Genomic DNA, 23,198 nt, shown 5'->3' with positions numbered 1-23,198 from the left:
TTAGCTAATCTGCTTGTAGTGTTTCATCCTCTCGTCTTTATTTCTCCTTAGGGAATGTGAAGATACACAGAGAAGCCCTTGAGGGGAAAAGGAAAGAAGTACAGTGACTCATCAGCTTTATAAATCACAAACCATCTGCAGTTTTCCTAACACGTTGTGAATGAGTCAAAGGGGGAGGTGTGCAGCTATAGACAAACACAGGTTGCTAATGTTTTCTGTTAATTATTGAGCTCCTTCCTCTCTTTGGGGACTTCTGTAGGCTCCTTCAGTGCTGCAGTTGTGTTGAATGAGGCTGATGCAAAGGCTGCTTCCCATATTGAACAAATAGAGTTGGCCAAGCATCCCATAAGTCTGTGGGTATTGCTTGTCTTGTCAAGGCATGACATCCTGATGACATAGATTTCTTCACCTTTCTTTTACCCTCAAATCTAAACACTTCATAGAATTGGTCACCAAATAGTCTCATGGCCTCAGCCTTCACTCCTCCCCCTCTGTCAGGTCCTTTGGGTGCTTTTTTCCCTGTTTCCTGCAGTGGCATGTGCCTGTCGGAGGCAAGAGATGTGTGGCTTTAGGGACTGCGACATGATCTGCAAAAGCATTTATGAGTGCCTTGATCATTTTATGTGGAAAAAGTTGACACTGAACTGACTAAAATTCTGCTGTGGTTCCCAGAGCAGAACAAAGTGAAGAGGGAGATAAGTGGTGTGAGAAGTACTAAATCAGGAAAACTTCTGTACTGTTGCTTATGTTTTGTAAGCATATAGAGTAAAGAAATCAAATTGCTTGATTCTGTCATAGACTGTCTTTCTGTTTTGGAGGCATTTAACTGATAGAGTCTTGATGATAACAAATAAATCTGATGAGAGAATATGTAATAATATATAAAATACATAATAATATGGGAAATGTACCCTGTCTAGGAGGCAGTATTATGGAGTGATGGATGATGACACAAAGGACAAAGGGGACCGGACATTGCTGTTAAGATGTTTGATCTAATCAAATGGGAAATTATTACTAAAAATTGTTCTAAGCAAAGAATACTTATTTTAACACACTCCCCTTTTCCTGGGAAAAATTCCCACTCTTTAAAAGTGTATCATTTTTATATTTAAAGAAATTAAGCTGAACATTTGATTAGAATAAACTGGTTTTTTTCTTGCATAAAATCAAAAACTGATACATCGAGGTTTTATCCACATAGCTGAAGATAGAGTCTATAGATAATTTTTGGTTTGTGTCTGAGTCTCATGTCCTCCCACCACATGGTGCTGGATAAAAACTCAATATGAAAAATTACTTAAATCCAGTGACTCTAATCCAGTCCAATTATGAGAATTCAATGAGTTGCACAGACAAGTAATTAAACTAATTAGAATGAATGTTTTTATAGCATTTCTGTTTCTCTTTTAAGAACTCTGTTGGTCTTTATTTCTCTCTCTGAACATGCAAGTACCCACCCTAGGAGTAAACACACCACTGATTAAAGGAGCTAATTTTGACAGGGTACGTGACTATTATTCTGGAGCTTGCTGCCCCTGAAAGCCACTGATGGAGGGTGTTGCTGAGAGGTTCAGTCCCCCTGCAGGTGTTGAGAACATTTGCTGATGTCTCTGACTATATCTTGTATGGGTGGTTCAGGCATCTTGTTGCTTGGAAGAGGTCAGTTTGTATTTCTCCTTCCCAAAGGAGAGAGCAGGGCCACAGCAGTCCACCCCCTATCACCTTCTGGATTTGGGGTTGCATACAGTCAGAGGTGCACCTGAAATTTTCGGTCCTTTTATGTCCCTGAGCATCTCCATCTCCAGAGCGTGGGGACCTGCGAAGCCACATGTTCATCAGGGCACCAATGCAGGTGCCTCTGACAGAAGCACATCCTACAAATAAGAAAAAACTGTTATCAGAGTGCACCAACTGCACAAACCAGTGGGAGCTACAACACTTTCTGATTGCATTTGTCTCTGTGCCCTGTTTTGTGTGCAAGCTGTAGGTTGCCAGCTCTTTTGGAGGAGAAAGCAGTGGCTGGAGAGGAAAGAAACCTGAATTTTGTCCCTCACCTTGGCACTCCAGTTCACTCCCTCCTGCCCATTGTTTGCCCCATTTGCTCCAGTGTGTGCCCTCCAGGACGAGAAGGACCATCTCCTGCCTACCTTGAAATTAAGGCCAGTGTTGTATGTGGAATAACTGACTGTTGCTACAATATAAATATTCTTTCAGGGCATGAACCAGTTTGTAAAGCGCTCTTTTTCATCACAAGTGGATTATTCTAGAACTTTTGCAAGGAGCAAAAAAAGCTATAAAGCCAGGCCTAATCCAGTTTTTAGCAACTGAACTGAAGCCTGCATTTAAAAAACAGGAAAAAAAGTACAAGCCGGTGATTGCAGATTGGTACTTATAACAGAGAATTCACAGCACACAATGGTCAACTTCCCCTTCTCTGGAAGGGCTTGTCCTCTCCTGTTCATACCACCATTTTTCCTGTCTTTGACTTTGCAGCAGTGTGAATAGCAACATTTTAGTTCAAAAAAATAGCCTGTGAGCAGTGTCCTTTGAAATAAACCTATTGCATGGTACTGCCATACAGCCTATTCTGGTCAAGCCTGCAGAGGGGTTTTTTTCCCCTAAATACCTGTGTATTTCAGAGGAAGTTTCTCTGCCTCTACACAGTGGTCACATCACTGCTAAGTTGTTAACACTAAAAGGCATCTTTTACGTGATTAAAACATACAGTTCTCCAGGGGTTTCTACAACTGTTGGTGCCTCTTGAAACCTGTTTCATCCTACCCTCAGCCCATCTCCACCAAACCTTATGATTTTCTAAGTGTTTTTGCAGAGTGTCTTAGTGACTGTGCTGTAGGGGTGTGTGGCAGAGGTGGGTTGTGTGCTGGGTTTGCTTCTGCCCCCGTTCATATGTTGATATGCAGTTTGACAAGACATGTTTTTGGGGGAGTCAGGAGTCCGGGATACAGTTTGGTTTACTGATGGCCTTTGAAAGGTATGAGTCTCTGGTCCTTAAAAGAAAGAAAAATCATCAATTGCTGCTTCTCTGTAGGCAAAAATTAATGGCTTTGCACCCTGCTACAAATATCTGTGTGGGCATTTTTTTATAATTAGAAATGTCTACACCAACGTATGCAAGCTGGAAATGTGTAGCACTTTCAGTTTTATTTTTTCCACATGCCTGCAGAAATTATTGTTGTAATGATCTGTATACCTCCCCATTAATTGTAGTTTATTCAGCTTACAAAGAACTGCAGAAGTGGAGTTCTAGGCTGCTCTGACTTAAGTGCTGTTTTAAAAGCTCTTCCCTAGTTCACAAAACCTGTCTTTCTGCAGTTTTCTTTTGTAAATTGTTACAGTCCTAATCCATCATGCAGGAATTATTTGCCCTGATTTTCTTCCAGTTATTACCCTGCATATAATTTAGCCAATGTTTTTAGTGTTTTATCACAATGGAGAGCAACAACATGTTTTTTGCTGTGCTGGCTGATGTGCTTTTTGATATTACTGTAGCAGCTGCATGCTGAAAACATTTGTAAAGAAGGAAGAACATCACCCTAGGCATGTTCCTTTTTTGCACCCTGAAATGTGTATCTCACCTCTCATCCTTGTATTTGTACAATAAAAATACTACTGCAACATTAGTGAGTGTGAGTTCAGTGTCTCATGTGGAGCAGGATGATAGAGCTCAGCTCTCTGCTGCATGTGTTTGCTTTGCTGCAGCCTTTGTGAGTGAAGAGCAGATGGTCATGGGATGTTACAGTGCTGTCAAGTAATGTCAGTTCGTTTCTGCTCTGAACTCTATGAAGATGATTTCTGGTCAGCCACTCAGGTTGGAGTCAAGTGTTAAAAGCAGAGATACTCACAGGGACGCAGCTTTTGAGTCCTGGGGAAGTCAGGGAGCGACCCACAAGCTTGGAAGGTTATGAGAGGGACACCATTGAAGGTACCCAGAAATGAACAGACCCACTGAGGTCTGTCCTGGTGTGGTTGGTCTGTATCCTGGAAGGAATAGAAAATTCTTCAGCTCCAGAAGAAGGTGGTACAGGGTGGTGTCTTTGCTTTAAAAGCAGCGTGGGGTGTTTGTGAGGCAGTGGGCAGCAGGGCCTGGCTGGCATCTGAGGGCAGAGCCTGGCATCAGTGTTGAGGTTTGCTGAGACCCACTTACTGTGACTGATAAAAGTGGGATAGGATTGCAAAAGAATCCATAGACCAAAAGATTTGTGCCCAGCAATTACTTGCCAGTGAGCTTTGTGCTGTGCACCTCTCTGTTACTTCTGCTATGTCCCTAGACTGGTCAATGAGGTGTGGGAAAGCTGTAAGGGTTTGTATCTTTGTGATATTGAATGTTATGTTCAGACAGGGTGTGTGTGTTAAATTACAAGTCTGTAATTTGCATTTGCTTGTCCTGTGTAGCAAAGAGGATGATGTTTGTGGAGACTGAGCTCCTAAGCAGTAAAGCAATAAAATACTTCCAGCCTCTTTTAAGCATCAGCTGGCCTTTGCAAGTGAACACCTCTTTATTTCTGTGCTTTTTTGCAGATATCCTCATGGTAGTGGCTTTCCCACTGTTCATTTTCAAATCAGGCTGGTTACTGGGAATTCTTTGCCAGCACAGGACAGAGCAAACCAACACAGTGAGATGAAGAATAAGATTTTATTGGCAAACTACACAAGTGTCCCTAAAGCACTTTGGGATTTTTTTTTCTGGTTTGTTTGTTTGTTTTTTAAAAGTAAGGTATATCTATGAAAAGTAAAGATCCATTCCTACCATTCCATTCGGGAGGGGGCTCAACCTGTTGCAGCCTCTGTTGTATTTATTTTATTCCAGCCCTCAGCTGTAAACAAGATGCAGCACAAAGTAATGGTATTTCTGGTGCACTTTTCCTTTTCTGCCAAAGTTAATGTTTTCCCAGCTTTTTAATTTGACATCTCTTCAAATTTGGTTGTTTTTAGACAGCCTTTTTCAGACTCAGTCATGTTTTGGGGTATGAAGGAAAACAGGCAGTATCTCTCACCCTCTCTTCCCACTGCTCTACCACTTCCCCAACCACAGCTCCCAGGATTTTGACTGATGGTTTGTGCTACCAAGCTGTGTCCCAGATGCCATGGAAAGTTCCTGCTCTACCACCACTTTGGAGGAGCCTGTGAGAACAGCACTGCAGAAAAGTAGTTTGGTTTCTACCTAAATATTTGCCTTTCGTTGTGGGGGAATTGGTGTATAAAACTAGCTATGTGCACAAGGTTAAGATGGGAGAGGGTGAAAAGAGTTAGGTGTTCAGTAAGAGAAAGGGGGTTATAATTTATTTTTTTCCATCTCTTAGCTTGAACTGTACAGTTTGCTTCTGGAAAGTGGCATAGCTACAGAGGCAAAAGTTTTCCAGTGCCAACCGGACCTAAAAACATGGTCTCTTTCCCCCCTCTTATTCTCTGTAGTTTCCCCAGTCTGGGAAGTCTGGCATTTCCTTAGTCATGCACAGAGTTGCCATTGAGGTCTCCCTTGTCTCATATCAGGTGCTCTGGAGCCATTTTAGCAGAGGTTTGATAGATTACAGGACTGGGGCTGGATTATTTCATTAATTAAACAAATCTCAGAAATTAAATAAAGCCAGATTAGGGCCTCACTTGTGACTGTTGTGACATGCTTTTGGGGAGATAGATTTAAAAGAATGCATTGCTTCTGACCTGTATGCTCCTGTCCTGGATGGCTTTGCTGAAGCAAAGCAAACGGGAAGTTTTTGTTCCTGCACAGAGGTTCTCTGTGGTTTGGTTTAGACCTCATTCACAGTGACAGATTCTGCTCGGAGGCAAACACTTCTGTTTTTCACCAGGTTGCCTTTTGCTTTTTTGTGCATTTGCTCATTTAAAAAGAAAATTCAGAAGATTAGGTGGTTTTATTTTTTTCAACCCCTTGCAGTATGGGAAGACAAGTAAGAGAGGTGGCAGGTGAGCTGGAGAAGCAAGAACTAACTGCCCTTCCCATGCCCAGGGTGTATTGACTGCTCACAGGGCAGCTGCTGACAGCACCCCTGCACCCCATGCTTGTGACACTGCATGCTGGCACCAGCCCAAAATCAGATCATTTGTCTGGGGTCCTGCCCAATAACAAAACAAAGAGTGAACAGGGCCAGCTTTAGGGATAGAAGTTGATCTGACCATGGTGCAGCCCCATTCATTGAACATCAGATACAGGTTTTGCCCCTTTGAAGGGGTGTGTGTGCTGTGGACAAGGCTCAAGTGATGAAGTGTAGCTCAGGTTCCCATCAGGATGTGCTGGTTGCCAAGTCATTTCTGTAGGGTAACTTCTCATCTCTCTGCAAATTTTGGTAGCTGTCACCAGCTGCAGAACAGCCATCTGCAAGTGAAATCCAGAAGTTTGTGGGGTCAGGTTTGTCTGCCTGCTGATCTCCAGTGGAGTGACAGCCTGAGAGAAACTGTCTCACTTCTGAATTGGAGGAGCCAAAGTGGCATCATTTAGCATCTTTGTCAGAAGCAACACCGTGTACTCAAAGCTGTCTGCTGGGGCTTTGATGTTCTGGCAAGTGGCTCATGTTTGAAAGCAGTGAATTGCTCCTGATGCTTTTTCTAATGTCCTTGGATGGGATGTGGCAGGCCCTGCAAAAGTTCATGATGCAGCATTCAGGAATTTGTCATGGGGACTGAGGGGGAAGTGTCGCATTCCCCTTTGTTACTGTGTCATCCCAAATGACATCTCTACTGAGGTTCTGGAGGGGCCATAGCTTGGAGATCCCAAAAAGCTCTCCTGCTTATGTGGGTGTTGGGCCTCTTTTCCTCCCCATCTTTCATGGTGTGGGTTGAAGGGACAGTCTGTCTGGTTATGAGCACCCCAAACTGCACATCTTGGACTAAAAGCCATTTGGGATTTTCTTTTCATCCTCCAAAAAAAAAGGGCATTTGACTTGGACTTAATTTCTGTGGTGGATAGTGTTTCTCATGTGGCAGAAAAAACTATTCAAAAGTGTAGGGTTAGAAACCAGCAATTAGACATGTAGAAAACCACTCTGTGGAATAGAAAATGGAAGAGAAGGAACAATCTGTACGATTTTTTAGAAAAACTTCAACAGAGTTTTTCATCTTTCCACCCTCTTATGTATGCTTTGGAGGGTCCTGGACCCTTTCTCTGTCAGAGCATCCTTGTTTGGGGCCAGTGCTCCTGTCCTCATATGAGTTGGGAGATCAGCCCAGAAGTGCAGCAGAGACCTTGCTGAGCTTTCAGAGACCAGGAAATTCAAAACATTTAGTCTGACTTTTAAGAAACCTTTGACTGATACAAAATTGTAACCTAGATCATAGAATATTACAGGATACGCCAGGTTGGAAGGGACCCACAAGGATTGTAGAGTCCAACCCTTAGCTCTGCACCCATTCCCAAAAGTCACACCATGTACCTGAGAGCATCATCCAAACATTTCTTGAACTCTGTCAGGCTTGGTGCTGTGACCATTTCCTTGGGGAGCCTGTTCCAGTGCCCAGCAATCCTCTGGGTGAAGAACCTTTTTCTAATATCCAACCTAAACCTCCCCTGACACAACTTCAGGCCATTCCCTTGGGTTCTGTCACTGGTCCCCACAGAGAAGAGATCAGTGCCTGCCCCTCCTCTTCCCCTCATGAGGAAGTTGTTGACTGCAGTGAGGTCTTCCCTCAGTCTCCTCTTCTCCAGGCTGTACCCTCAGCCACTCCTCATATGGCTTCCCCTCAAGGTCCTTCACCATCTTCATTGCTCTCCTTTGGACACTTAACAGCTTAGTATCTTTCTTATATTGTAGTGCCCAAAACTGCCCCAATATTCAAGGTGAGGGTGCCGCAGTGCAGAGCAGAGCAGGACAATCCCCTCCCTTGCCCAGCTGGCGATGCTTTGCCTGATACCTCCCAGGACAGGGTTGGCCCCCCTGGCTGCCAGGGCACTGCTGACTCATATTCAACTGGCCCTTGACCAGGGCTCCCAGGGCCCTTTCTGTGGCACTGCTTTCCAGCATCCCATTCCCCAGTCTGTGTGAACATCCAGGGTTGCCCCATCCCAGGTGCAGAATCTGGCACTTTCTTTTGTTGAACTTCATGTGGTTGGTGATTGCTCAGCCCTTTAATTTATTGAGGTTTATTTCTCTGCTCTTTCTCTTCTGTCCCATTCCTTCATTGTTTGTTCTTAGCTCTTTTTTAATGTGAAGGAGGGGAGAATATTCAGTGAAATAGAAATAAGCCTTGCTCTGTCTTTGATGTCTTTTGAATTTTCTTTCTTTTGCTGATGTTGCCACATCAATTTTGCACGAGGTCATACACTAGAAAAGGAACAGACCATTAGATGCAGCTGTGGCCTGGGTGGGAGAGCAAGCCCCAGAGGAGCATCTTGGGAGCAATGGCTTCATACTCACCTTCATTACCCTGGCCCAGGACACTGCTTTATGCCTCCCTTCCCTCATCTAAGAAAGTCAGTGTCACAAATGTAGTGGCATATCCAGGGAAAGGTGAGGTGGTCTGTTTCCAGCAGCAGCTGGACTTACAGAGCCCATTCTGCCCCCTTCTCTCATCTTTTGGCTTGTTTCAGCCAAATTTGCTATATGGGAAGAAGCTTCAAAGATAATTCATTGTCTGCAAGCGTAATTAAACTTGAGTGACCAGGAAGATGGGTGTTTGGACAGTTGTTTGTCTCTAGCTTCTGATCCCGTTTGCAGTGGGACACAGTAAGCCACAGCTCACTGCCAAAATATCTGCAGGATGATAATTGTGAGGGGAAGTAGAAGGGAATTTTGAAGGAATATGTGGAAATGATAGAGTATTCTGCGTAATCCAGTCACTACAAATCTACAGAAAATCAGGCATCATTTCTTCCCCTGTTCATCTGCTTGTTCATTATTAAAAGGCAGAAGGGAAAAAAAAAGAAAACAGAAGAGGAAATTTTGGCTCAGAGGTGCTGGCACTGTGGGGAATGGTGATGACAACATTGGTGATCCCAGGTTAGAGGGAAATGGTACTGTCATCCTGACTGAGGCAGAGCCATAAGCCTGTGGGCACCCCCATCCGTATTTCATGGAGCTGAGCAAAGATGCTCCATTTCCCAGGGAAGCACCAAGAACTTAAATGCACCTTTGAAACAACCAGATGCTCTCATGCTTCACATCGGCGCAAGTGTGTGGGAGCATCCCTGGTCAGTGTCAGGGCTGGGCAGCACAGGAGTGGCAGTGGCTGTGGACACAGAGTTCTGTGCAGATATACTGAGGCATCTGCACTGTAAAAAATAGTGTCTTCATGGCATCTTTGTAGTGTGTTTGGTGCTTCACACCCTGTGTTTCATGAGAGCCTTATCTGCAAAGGTGCTGCATGCAGAACTCACATGTGAAGTGTTTTGTATATGGAGAATTACTTCACACTGGGTTTTGAGTACATGGAGCTGGAAGGTACCATCCCTGCTCCTCTTCCCAGCTGGAGCTGCTTCCTCTGCAATATATCATTTTACGTTTCCATATATACAGGAATGGTGTGATCTGTGATGGGCAGAGCAGCAGAAATATGCTCTAGAGACCTGCAGAATATTCCTCAGCTGCAGACAGAACCCAGAAATTAGCAGCTGCTTTTACAGTGGCTGTTTCTGACTCTCAAGTGAGAGGAGCAGACTCAGGGACAGCATTCGGGTGGTTATAAATTTATGATGTTGGATGTGTTCAGTCGTAACTGCAGTAAAATTATATTTTGTTAGACTTTCATGTCTTGGATTCTGGATGCAGCTAATCATTTACAGGCTTCAAAATGAGAAAATACACATTTGTTTACACACAAGATCATAGACTCACAGAATGGTTTGTAGTGGAACGGATCTTTAAAGATCATCAAGTTCATCCCTGGCAGTGGGCAGGGACATTTTCCATTGGATCTTCAGTTCAGATTTTCCATTTAGTGCTCTTCTACAGAGATCAGTGCAGGCCTTACCCACTCTGCAAATCTTCACTTTCCATCCTTCTCCAGTTGGTAAACCCGAGTGCCTCTCCCACCCCGTTCTAACTATTTCTTGAGTTTTCTGTTAAGACTGGGAAGTATTATGAAACCAGAAACTATTTGATGAAGAAGAACAGCAAATTGGATTCAATGATAAGTTGGAAACAGCATATTGTCAAATAGGGAAGTGACCGTTTTTATTATCTTATTTTTTTTAATGAAACTCTTTTGACAACTAAATTCATCTCTTTCTCTCCACCCATTCCTGATGAGTGCAGGCAGATCCTGAAACAACTAGTGCAGTTTTAATTTATGCTTCTTTTGACAGATGTGGGCCTGAGATCCTTTTAAAACATGTTTTACAGATTTCTAGTGTTTGGGAACTTCCAAAATTGCTTCAGCATATGAATTACCCTTTAAAATGTTTTGGGGTTTGTTGGGGTTTTTTGTTGTTTTTTTTTTAAATTCTGTAGGGAGTGAAATGCACAAATTGGCACTTGATGAGACTGTCAGAAGGGTCCCTGTAAGGGACCCTGTTTAAAAGGTATCTGAGGACTTGGGTTACCTTTGGTAGCCACCTCTGTCAATGTTGACTGGAAAGTGGAGTTTTAAGGAAACTTTTCTTCCAGAAAAGAGTTGATAGGCCTCCACAGATCGACTGTAGTTTCTTTGTGCCTACTTTCCTCAAGACACAAACCTCTGGAAGTGTTGATTTGCATTAACTCTTCTTTCTGCCTTTAGTTTTACAACCAAGGCAGGCACTATAGCTTTATTTAGAAATCACCCATCATTAGTAACCACAGTCATTTAGTAGACATATTTACAAGGTAAGTGACAGTGGGAAGTAATTAAGTTTAATATAAATCATACTCAATTTCAAATCTGCAGACTTCAAAACAATAATTAATAGAAACTGCAACTTCTATAAAAAGATGCATTATTTATAGCAGTTTCTTCTTTTCCAGCTAAACGCATTGAGTCTAGTGGAAATTAAAATCCCCTCTCTGTTCATCCTACTTGTTGCAAAGTAATTTTTTTCCTCTGGTGCACTTTTTTTGCAAATTACCCACTGCTTTTATTCTTTGTGTGGATATTTTTGACTCTTAATATGGTGACAGGGAGGAGGAAGAGTTCAGCATTATCCAAAATACTCTTCTAAGTGCACATACCTTGAGCTGTGGCTTTTTGCTAAATCTCTGTTAAATTGGTACCTGACAATGTGTGCTTTGTTTCACAGGTGTCATGCAGCTGACAGGTCCACTGGTGGAGCTGATGGTCACAAGCCAGGGCAGAAATTCATTAAGCAAAACAGCGTAACACAATCAAGGCGTTTTGGAGCTGTTTGCAAGATCTCCTGAGCTGATTGCTCATCCTGTCAAAAGAAGACACCTTTTGGGACAACAGTGTGCTGGCAGTGGCTGCCATGGCTAGCAAAAGAAAGTCAACAACGCCCTGTATGGTGCGAACTTCTGAAGTCATGGAGCAGGAAGGCACTGAGGGTGTGGAGACTCCTAAAGAGAAAGGGACTAGCTCACCACAGCAGGACTCCAAAAAAAATTGGCCTTCAGAAGAGTCAGTCAAAGACTGTGAAGTGGTTGAGGCAAAACCCTCGGCTGAAAATCAGTCTAAGAAACCCCAGGGTGGTTATGAGTGTAAGTACTGCCCTTACTCAACACAAAACTTAAATGAATTTACAGAGCATGTTGACACTCAGCATCCAAATGTCATTCTCAACCCGCTGTATGTCTGTGCTGAATGTAACTTTACAACTAAAAAATATGATTCTTTATCTGACCACAACACAAAACACCACCCAGGAGAGACTAACTTTAAACTTAAATTAATTAAACGCAATAATCAGACTGTTTTAGAACAGTCCATTGAGACCACCACTAATGATGTCACTGTCACAAGTGGTGGGCTAGAAAATGCAGAGTGTGATGATTCACTTCATGGGGGAACAAGTGCGAATAAAGTGCCAGTGATGAAACTGGGAAAGCCCAAAGGGGAAACCAAGAAGGGATCCAAAAAGCCAGAAGAGGGACTCACGGAAAACCATGTGGATGGCTCTCTCCCCCGTATCATAACTGAAGCCACTGAAGCTATTGCTTGTATAAATGGAGACCTTCTCCATGATGTGTTAGCCCATGTTATGCCCTCTGTACAGCTGCCACCAAATATCAACCTTGTCCCCAAGGTCCCAGTCCCCCTGAACAGTACCAAATACAACTCTGCACTGGACACGAACGCAACCATGATCAACTCCTTCAATAAGTTTCCATACCCCACACAAGCAGAGCTGTCGTGGTTAACAGCAGCGTCAAAACATCCAGAAGAACAAATCCGAATCTGGTTTGCTACGCAACGTTTGAAGCATGGTATAAGTTGGTCTCCTGAAGAAGTAGAGGAGGCAAGAAAGAAGATGTTCAATGGTACTATCCAGGCAGTTCCCCAAACCATCACCGTCCTGCCAGCTCCTTTGGCAACTGCAAAAATGCCACAGCCCATCATCCAGACAGCTTTGCCTTGCCAGATACTGGGCCAGACTGGTCTGGTTTTGACTCCTGTGTCAAATGGTTCAACTGTTTCCTGTTCACCAATTGCACTCGCTGTTGCCCCAAACCAGGGACAAAAGAGGACAATACAGACCTTATCAAGTGCCCCAGAGGCCAAGCGTCCTCACGTAGTTCAGGTGCCTGAGATTCCTGCCAAGTTGACTGCTGTGCCGCTGACACCAGCCAGTGAGCGGAAAAAGACGAAGGAGCAGATAGCAGAGCTGAAGGCCAGTTTCATGGCAAGCCAGTTTCCCGATGATGCAGAAGTCTACCGGCTTATAGAGGCAACAGGTCTTTCCAGGAGTGAGATCAAGAAGTGGTTCAGTGACCACAGGTACCGAAGTCAGAGGGGTATTGTGCAAATTCCTGGTGATACTTTAGGGAAAGATCAGATAGCACCTTCAGCTGGTAGACACGGCCGGTCGTTTCACCCATACACAGATTTTGCTCCCCAGAGGTTCAAAGAGAAAACCCAAGAGCAGCTTAGGGCCCTTGAGGAGAGTTTCATAAGATGCTCTTTTCCAACCCAAGGAGAATTGGACAGGCTTCGAGTGGAGACTAAGCTGAGTAGGAGGGAGATAGATTCGTGGTTCTCTGAGCGGAGAAAGATAAGGGACAGCATGGAGCAAGCTGTCTTGGACTCAATGGGATCATACAGAAAAATTAAAGAACAAGGAACTCCCAATGGTGCAATAAGCCAGACAGAACTTCTGAGTGGCTCTCAGCTCCCTGGTGCTTTATCTGGGTCCTCAACTACATTTAAGAAAACACAAGAGCAGATTCATCTACTGAAAAGCACATTTGCAAGGACCCAGTGGCCATCACCCCAGGAATATGACCAGTTAGCATCTCAGACTGGGCTCACAAGAACTGAGATAGTTCGCTGGTTCAAGGAAAACAGGTCTTCACTAAGAACAGGGTCACTTAAATGGATTGACCAGTACCAGCAGCAGTATGCTGTTGATGGTCATAATAAGCAAAGCCAGAAGAACGGCTCAAAACACACTGAGAGTCCAAAGAATGGTAATGAGGTGTCTCGGCAACATTACCAGGATCATAAAAAATTGAATGAAGAGAATGGGGGGAAACCAGTGGTGAGAGCAAAAAGAGACTGTGAACCACTGAAAGACTCCCTGTTGGGGAATCAAGCAGAGGGTATTGACAGACTGGAGTGCAACAGCCACGATGATCATGGCAGTGAGGAGAATGAGGAGCCAGCAGAGGTGAACTGGGTAGAGGTGACGGTGGGCGAGGATGACACTGCGTCAGACTGTATGGACAACTGGAGCCAAATGGCACCTGAAGGCCAGACAGAGCTGGCAGACTTAGACTCTGAAAGTATATCTGGAGAGAATTCCCACATATAGACAGGTAATGCTGATGGTGCCCCGTTTCTTTGAACCTCTGTCTGGGTGTGCTTCCAGCATCCTGTAGCCCCTCTTCAGTATAAATCCCTGGAACCCATCCCTACTGGATCCTTGTGCCTGTTGGATGCCTGAACGGAAGGGAGGTCCGTTCTGCTCGTAAATTAAAGCCGACTGTGTGGCAGGGGAGGGGTTGGTGCTGTTTGCCTTGTTTCTTGTCTCCTTGTGGGTCAAGCCCTGGATAAGGGAGATTTTTTCGGTTTTTTTTTCAATGAGTGATTAAACTTTAAACTTTCTGCCTTGAAACAACCTGTGAAACTTCTGCAGCTTGGTGTAAAACATGCCAGCTGAGCCACACAAACGAATAGGAACACCAGTTGGTAATATCCCCCTTGCTAAGAGATCATTGATCTCCTGTGAATAGAGGCTGTGCCTGGTTTTGTGCCTCAGGTCCTTCCTTTGCAGCATCCTGCCCTGCTCAGAATAAAAGGTCACTGGGGGAAGGGCCCAGGACAGAGATGCTTCTTTATTCAAAAGCAAGTGAAAAAAGAAAAATGTTGTGGGACTGAAGTGGCTCATGTAAATGTGCTCTCTTCCTCTTGCAGGTGAGAACTGTCTCCAGCCTCCCTTTGTTCAAGCTTGCTCACACTAGAGGCTTAGGAAATGCCCCAGACTAAGCTGTGTGGGTGTTTTAGCAGCTCTTCTTCACAGGATCCTGAATTTAAAAGGAAGCTTCAGGGCCTTGCTTTAAGGGGGGTTTCGTACAACCTTTCACTATGTGAAAGGATGTGTTATTTGGAGATCTGAAGCCTGTTTCTGATCACACTTGCACAGGTATAAATCTGGAGCAAGCACCGTCAGCATTTCCTGACTTGCATGTTGAATTGAGTTCACTGGAGCCTGTAACATTTTGTGCTCAACCGAATCTTTCTCTCCCAAACTGGATTTAAGCTAGAATTTACCCTACAGAAAGCTCAGCATCCTACATTAACAACCATAGTGAGAGAACACCTATTTTAGAAAGACTTAATAGTTTTCTGGTGTCTAAAATTTAAAAAAAAAATTATAGTTGGCAGTACTTGGCTTGAACTACCTGTCGCAGAGGTCCAGGTTTTAGTCGTAAGCCCTGCGGGCTAGCAGTCCATTACTCAATGTCCAGAAGTCTCCTGGATATTTTCTATGAGTTGAAATGGAAAACCCTGCAGTGATACTATTTTTCATTAAAAATTGTGTCAGCTAATCTTGAGAAATGTTATGGTATCATCTATATAACAAAATACCTTCAAGCTTCAGGCTGCAGTGCAAGGCACTGTCCTGCATTATCCTTGCAGAAGTTGGTAATTAGAGATGTGAGGAACAGGTTGTGTTATGTTACCTGTGTGACAAAGGCAAAGATTAAAGGAAGAAGGATGTGGGAACATCAGCTGGAGGCACACTGGGGTGCCACTATTGTGCAGCCACATAAGAAGGGAGAGCCAGGATCTGATCTGCCTTTTAAAATCAAATGTGTGATGAATAAATGCATTGTGGGATTATTTTTTTTCAGGGTTGTTATGCCAGATCATTTCCCCTTCCAGCTATGAGTATTGGCTCTGAAGATAGGGAGCAGATCCAGGGCTAGGAGAGGGAATGGGGAGAAAGGCAGGAGCTGGGGAAGTTGCCTGAAACCACTGTTTCTTACAAACCTCTTGTACTGTGAAACCAAACTCTGCAACAGTCTTCTTCCAGCAGCATAGCTTTGGTGCCTGCACTCTTGTGCTTGTTGGCAGTGTTGGGTATGTTGGAGTGAACCCCCTGCCTCTGTGCCCTGGTACAGATGCTCACCATAAAGCTCCAGGGCTCTGGAGATGCTCAAGTGTTATCAGAGAGGAATTTTAATAAGAACTTTGATCTCAGTTAAACTTTCGCTGAGTGATCCTTTTGATGAGGCGCTTTCCAGTGGTTATGTGTAAAATACCTCTGCTGAGAAAAGGTGCAGTGGAGCAGGACTTCGGCTGCAGAGAGCATGCAGTAAGATCAGAGGGGCATTTTGTCCTGCTCTTTGCCTGTTTCTCAGCATGCTAGCTTGGGGACTTGACAAAAGCCCAAAGTATTTTTAATTTTCCTTTATTCTGCCTGTAAGTCTCAGCCCAGAAACACAAGTGCCTGGTCTCTGGTGCCCATGTGGAGACATTGTCACAGTCATTGCAACACAAATTTTGGAAGCTTTTTATCCCACACTGCTGGGACTCATGGAAAAATCTCAGTGACTGTCTCCTTTTTCCTTAAGGATAAGATTTTGTTCTTTGTGCAGCTTATCTTAGAAATTTTCAACTAAAACTTTGGTGTTGTATTAACAAGGCGTTACATTAAGTGACATCCAGAGTATGACTCAAAGACTATAAGACCTGATGGAGAGCTTGTTTCTGCCTGTTTTTCTATAAAAGGCTGATTCTTCCTAGCATCATATTCCTCGGATACCACATGTAGGAGGTGGACTGAAGAGTTGACAAGGGACTTCTCTTGACTCTCACACAGCCACGCTGTGTGAATCTTTCACTGCTGAACCCTACATGTGACAGAAACATGCTCCTTTGATATTCATGGTGTTGCTATTTTGTCAGTTTGATGTACAAAGTGTAAAATGAACATTTGCTGGTGATCAATCTCCATACACCTGTTGGGTGAATTTGTGTGCGGCTTCTGTAAAACCTCATCTCTTCCAGACCATCCTGGTCACTCTGCTCCTGTGTGTGCAGCTTCAGGAGTTTCTGGAACTATTAGAGAGCATTAGTGTTGCAGCCTAGGCAAACCTTATGCCTTAAAAATAGAGGTTTTCAAAACTGATCCATGTTAAGCAGATTCTGCAGCTGCTGCTACAGGTAGAGGGAATTCCAGAAGTGCCCAATCTCCAGGAGAGCAGGATTCACACCGGGCTCTGAAATACTATCCCAGGACTAAGAAAAGGCTCTGTTACTAAGTCTGAAGTTTTGTGAATATTGGATATTCCATGGAGTAGGTCAGGTTTTCTGAACAACAAGGCTGGGAGACCTGTCCCCATAGAGTGCTGGGACCTTCGAGATGTTGAGTGGCTACTGCAGGATGTACCCTAAAGCCATCACTAAAAATGTTCCAGGTGCTGCATCATGACGCCTGTGTTCCCCTTGTAATGAGGCCCAATTGGTCTATCAGGAGAGGGCCTTAGATCTTTTTTTCATCAATACAGACATTCCTGCCTTCCTACGGCATGGGTCAGAATTAGGTCTGTTGTCCCCCTTTGTGCAAAATTGACAAATAGAAACTGGTCCTAAATTATATACAGCAAGCTACAGCTCAGACAGGAGAGCAGGGCCAGAGCATGCCAGAGTGGTTGGCAACTGTTGCTGCCTTTCTTCATGATGTTGTCTCCCCGTGAGGTTTTCCCAAGATCAGAGGTTTGGGGTTTTTTTTCTCAGAATCATGCTTTTTGTTTTACCACCACCACCTTTCTGCAATAAACTGACTTTTTTAGAGTTATTTCATGACCTCCATGTTTAAGCCTGAATTCTGCAAGATGCAGGCACCAAAGTCTATGGCTCACAGTGAGAGTGAGGTAGGTGGACACCCTAGGAGATGTGTGCCCTGGCTCTGGATGGCTGTGACCACCGCTCTGTGGAGATGTGCCTGGAAAAAAAAATTCTGAAGGCAGTTTCCCCTTTTAGATGCTGTAGGCAGATACTGGGCATCAGAGGTAGTCTGGGTCCTCTTGGCATCTCCAGCCCCTTCTGCTCTGCTGTGGGAGCTGAGATCACTTTTTGTTTGCGGTGGCAAAACACATTCCTCCGTGTCCAAAACTGATAGAAGTGAACAGCACTGGAGTTTCTCTTGCTTTCTGCCCAAGCTGTCATTTTTCTTGTGGTTTGGGGTTTTGTGTACAAAGCTGGCTACAGTGCCTGTTACTGGTGGTGTGCTCCAAGGCACCATTGTGAAGTAAGTAAGCATGGGATTGACCAGTGAGTTTTGCAGAATTTGGGTCACCCTAAAGCGTTTGGTGGGAATGAGCATGAAGTACAGAGAATGTGCCTTTTCCCCTGAAACCAGTGAGGTGCATTGGAGACCCAAGCTCTAATGTAGTGAAGGACTTCAGGGAGAGAAGAAAAACCCAATGCAGCAATTAAAATTTTCCAGTGAGTCAGAAGGAGCAGGAAAGGTTTGAAAGGTCTCAAGGATGGGGAGGACTTTTCCCTTTGAGGTTCGTGCAAGCCCATGTCCTTTTCCTGGGTATGACTGCATGGCTTTCTGCATTGCAGGCGCCAGACAGAGCTCACTGCTTTTGTGGGAAATAGCAGGCTAAATAACATCCATACAAGGTGTGAGAAAACACATTAGCTCAGGTTTTGGGAAGCATTGCTCCAGGAGGGTGAGGAGAATGGTGCCAGAAAGCCATCTCATGCAGCTCCAGTGTGAGTGTTTGCACTTCTTGCGTGTTTACACATCAGAGATGAGGATATGCTGAGCATAATCCTTGTCATAGAGCCCTTGCTTTGTTCTGAGAACTGGGGATACATGTAGTTTGATGGATGTTTGAAGCTTGGTTTTGAGGGGTTATTTTTTAATGTCTAGTCTATGGTGCAGGAGCCATTGCAGAGCCACGGAGTTGCTCTGCAGAATAGAGGCAGTTCCAGTTTTTTCCATTGTCTTGCAGTTTGCATAGTTTTATAAAATCATGCAAAGCAAAAGGTATTATGGAGGGATTTACTGGGGCAGAAAGACCTGAGGTCTTTTGACGTTGACACTATCTGTCCTATGGTCACAAAGTAGCTGCCCCAAACATGAGTACACGTCATCTTTGAGTCACTGTTAAAATCTGCCCAAATCAAGGCTGGACTGGACTGTATATCCCTATTAGAAATCTATAGGGGATTATTAGCTGTGTGTTATATGCAGCAAAAGTCCAGCACCCTACCACATCAGGCCGTGATAAGGATAGGCTTCAGAGTACATTTAATACAAAATACAGTATTACTGTGTGTGCAGGGATGTAAACTTGATGCTGTGTTAGTTAACAACTCACATAGTTGCTCATAGTGCCTTCAAAAATAATATGCTGTTTTTATAATTTTTGCAGGAGTACTCTTCAGCTGCACTGTCCTGACATTGAAGGGGTAATGCTGTCTGAAAATAGAAGAAAAACTCGTATTTTCCTGCCTGGGGTGAAATAGTATGTTGTGACTCCAAGTCTCAAATGCTGCTTGTGGAGGCACAGCAAGAAATACTCTCCTGGGGCATCATCATGGAATCACTGATAGTGCCAAAGTCCTACTACTGCATTACAAAAGAAGAGAGAGCAAAAGAGAAAAGGGTCCTTGTACATAGATTTCTCTTCAGTTTCTCCCCTACCCCCTTTCCTGCCCAGCCTCTTCCTCTACTGGAACAGATTTGTACAACATGAAAATTTTGTTAATTTTTTTAAATAAGTGCAAGTTATTCTTGCATATCACACAATTGCAAAATTTCGGGATTTGTTTGGGGGAGGGAAATGTCTCTTGTGGGGGAGGGAGAGGAGACTTTTTTTTTTCCAAAGTGTTTGAAGACAGCTGCAATCCTTTGGAGTCGCCTTGGTGCAGATGAGCATCTGAGCCCAGATCCCCACCCCAGTCTACATTTCAGCCCAGTTAAACATGTTCTGGAGTGGTGAGGTTTGTTGTTTTGTTTGGTTGGGTTTTTTCTCTTGTTTTGACTTTTTTGTTTTATGGCCACCTGCTACTGGTTGAAGTATTTAAATTTCTGCTTTTATGTGCTCCTACAAGGCAAGTCTTCTCCAGCTCCTGTACTTCACTTTTCACCAGCCAGCCCCAGCTATAGGTCTCTGAAGTGGTCTCTAAAGATTTTGGCTAGAATGCCTCGTTTGGGTTGGGTTGGGTTGGTGGGGGATTTTTGGGGTCTTTTTAGCACTTTCTGTTTAAACATGCAGTACAACCCCCAGAAGGGTTGGAGTGAGAAAATTAAGATGCTCCGTAACTCAAACTTGTGTTTCTTGGGTTGGTACAGTGATGGATACCATAACCAGCAGTCTGCCCTCCAGCTTTAGGTGTTGTAGCACACAACAGAAGTTTCTTATTAACCCTTGCCACTAAACTTTTAGATCCATTCTAGGTTCCTGATTGCACTTTTTTTCAAATATTGCTAATTTGGATTTGCGTGGGGGTGTCTGTCTGTGCATGTGTGAGGAGGAAATGGAGACAGAGCAGGAGCCTGGGTGCAGGAGCCATCCACTGCATTCCTCTGATGAGCTGGGTTTGGAGAACTTGCCCACCTTTCAGTATGCTGCACAAATAGGATGCTAGGGAGTTTGAATAAATCCAACTTTTCTAACTTGTTGCTCAGTTGTTGTAACTCAATAAAGCAAAGGCTAAACATTTTGGTAACCTTTTTCTCATCTCTTTATTTTATTCCATTTATAATCCACACTCAACCCAAACTTGGTGCACAAGAGGCTGGTGTCTTTAGAGCCACACTTAGGGTTTTAACTAGTTTTGTAGTATTCAGCTTGGCAAACACTCACTGGATTAAACTGAACTCAGTGAATACTGATGTTAACTCCCCTCGTGTCAGTCACCTCTTTGCTGCAGGAGGAATTTGGATAGTGTTTGGGAACGGGGTTTTGGGGAAAGTCTTTTATTTTGGTTGCAGTCACAACTGAGTGAATGAATGAAACCATCCCTCTGCCTTCCCCATGTGTAGTTATTTTTATTAATCATCAGCACAACATTTAAGTATAGAAGGAGGCTTGGAGTGGGTGGCAGCAAGCTCTCAGTGACTTTTCTTACAATAAAAGTTACCTGCTTTGTTGCTGAAGAGGAGTGACTTGGCTCACTGCATTTGTGTAACAACGCAAGGGAGGGAAGTGACATCAGCTCCTCCATGGGCAAAGGCTGACAAGAGGGTGAGTATGCACATGTCCCATCACACTCAGCTCAGATGTTTATCTGTGTGGTGGAGGCAGATGCCTGTGCATTCGTGTATGTACCCCCACACAGGTTGTCAGATCAATGGCTGCAAACATCAGATGACCAAAAAGAAAGTGCCTCTGAAGATGCTCCTGCAGGACTCCAAAGTTGTAATTGAAACTAATTGCCACTTTTGTTTGCTTTGCTTACATGGAAGGATGCTAATATTTTAATTGCCCTTGTGAAGTTTTTAACGGCCACCTGGTGACTTAATATTCCTGTTTGCAGCTCTCGTGTCCAATGTGTGTTTGTTTGGAGCACTGACCTACTTTACTTAACTAGCACTGCTCCGAGGGAGCTCAGCAGGAGGTTTAGGAAACAAGACCCACCCACCTGGGCTTTTCTGTATTTGAACATCCCAGACGCGGTGGGATTAAGGCCCAGGACTGGCGCTCTTTAATATCTCTGCAATTCAAATAAAACAATAGCAGCAGCCCTGGAGTCTGTCATCACACAGTTAATAAAGCTGAAGCTGTCCCACAGCAACCAAACAGGCTTGCAAAAGAGAGCACAGCCTTTGCCAGTGAAGGCAGACCAGTGGCACTGAGGAAGTTTGTGCAGGCAGGTTGTGCTGTGGCACCAAATCTTTGGATGCCAGGGCTCATTGAGAATGCTGAGCCCATGACCCCTTTTGTCGTAGCTTAAGCAGCTCAGAGATTGCTTCAAGTGTGGCTGCTGGAGCGGGTTCAGAAACTGGGCATTGGAAGCAGGCTTTGTTTTTAATTAATAGGGACGCAGTGCCTGTGTTTCTAGGAGAGTCCAAGTGGCAAGGGACAATCAGGACATTGTTTGTATGTGGCAGCCATTAGGGATAGCCTTGGCCTTGGGGTTTTGTTCCACATGGATGAGAACAGGCTGCTGATGCGGAGTTTCCTCCTGCATGACCCTGCATCCCCTGTGCAGGACCCTGGCATTGGCACCACTGTGCCTGGCAAAGTCCTGCTGTGGGGAGACAGCTTGGGACAGCCCTTCCTGGACAGAGTCCTCCAGGACTAGCAGTCCCTGGTGCTCAGGTTTTGTTTGACACCTTTCACCGTGTGTTTTAACCAATTGTCTGGAAATATTCTAATTGGAGAAGATCTAGTTAACACAAACATAAATCAGATTTTTGCACTTGTGCAGCACTTTGGTGTTTTGTTTTGTTGTAGAAAAATCTATCACTGGGAAGTTGGAAATGAGTGGAATTAGGTGGCTTCTATTTTCTTAGTTTAGTCTGCTTTTTGCTGACAAAAGGATGGATTTTCATTATATAAACACATTACTTCTCCTGCCTAGTCCATAAGTTGCTGGGAAGCTCCTTACTGCTGTCAGAGGTCTGGGGAATCCAAGCACGTCGTAACACAGGTACAAATTCAGACAAGTCAGACAGAAGCCTTATTGTCAATGGTGAGAGACCAGTAAAACAGCAGAGAAAAAGAGCATCATAGAATAGTTTTGGTCAGAAGGATCCTTTAAAGAACATCTCATCCAACCCCACTGCTTTGGGCAGGGACATATTTCACTAGATCAGATTGTGCAAAGCCCCATTCACCCTAGCCCTTGGAAGTTTTGGGGCAGCAACTTCAATATGTAAGACCTCCCTATAAATTATTCAGATTTCTCAAATACTAATTCTTTTTAGGGGTGGAAAACCAAAACAAAATAACCACCGCATCACTTTTGCATCACATCCCTACAGTATCACCATTTCTAACCTCAACTCTCCAATTCTGACCTTTGAGAATTTAATTTCATGTATCACTGTGAAAGCCAGTGAGTGGTGCAAGTAGCCTGCATCAGCTGCAGGGATCGCTCTCAGAAGAAGGGGTGTCCCAGCATCACATGGACCACAGGTTGGAAGGAAGGGGATGGGTTATGCAAGAAATCTGAGTGATTATGAGCATAATGATAATTATGTGATAATAACTTAAAAATCTAGAGAAATACACAGGTAAAACAACAAACAAGTAATATTTATGCATTATATTTGCTATTAGCAGAAATTTGACCACTGAAACTTTATCTTCTTGTAGCTCTCAGATATTATTAGGCAGCAAAAAGACACATCCTGAAATCTTCCTAGCTTACAGAAGGGGGAAAGGAATTAATTTTGAAGGCACGTAAGGCAACATTGTAGGAAGTCTGTTTGGCATCCTGATCGGAAGGAAAGAACACACCAGTGATGGAAATGAACTTTTTATTATCATCAGCTGGGAAAAAAGACATGAGATGGAAGTCATCTGTACTCATTTGATCAGTAACTAATGGAAAGCAGTTATGAATGGAGCCTGTGACTCAAGCATAATACTGGTAGTATTCATAATGTAGCAGGAAAAGTGAATGTATTGGGAGTGAAAGCAAGAGAATGTGAGACACCCAGTGAA

The 23,198-nt window shown here is 43.9% G+C and overlaps 1 protein-coding gene across 8 annotated transcripts in view; it reads left to right on the top strand.

Annotated features, from left to right (window-relative positions):
• ZHX2 (zinc fingers and homeoboxes 2) overlaps nucleotides 1-19,042 on the top strand; it is a 74,804-nt gene extending 55,762 nt beyond the window's left edge. For 7 of the 8 annotated variants that reach the window (XM_071553907.1, XM_071553904.1, XM_071553902.1 and 4 more), the window contains 2 exons: nucleotides 11,186-13,874; nucleotides 18,954-19,042. In XM_071553907.1, coding sequence (XP_071410008.1) covers nucleotides 11,372-13,870 — 2,499 coding nt within the window. In that variant the 5' untranslated portion in view covers nucleotides 11,186-11,371 and the 3' untranslated portion in view covers nucleotides 13,871-13,874; nucleotides 18,954-19,042. Of the gene's footprint in view, nucleotides 1-4,677; nucleotides 4,711-11,185; nucleotides 13,875-18,953 lie in introns of those variants that run through there. The other variant, XM_071553908.1, reaches the window with a different exon arrangement.
• Nucleotides 19,043-23,198: the final 4,156 nt, after the last annotated feature.

This window comes from Pithys albifrons, chromosome 4 (genome assembly GCF_047495875.1).
Source record: "Pithys albifrons albifrons isolate INPA30051 chromosome 4, PitAlb_v1, whole genome shotgun sequence".
NCBI classification, from domain to species: Eukaryota; Metazoa; Chordata; class Aves; order Passeriformes; family Thamnophilidae; genus Pithys; species Pithys albifrons.
This window is presented reverse-complemented; position numbering and strand designations above follow the sequence as displayed.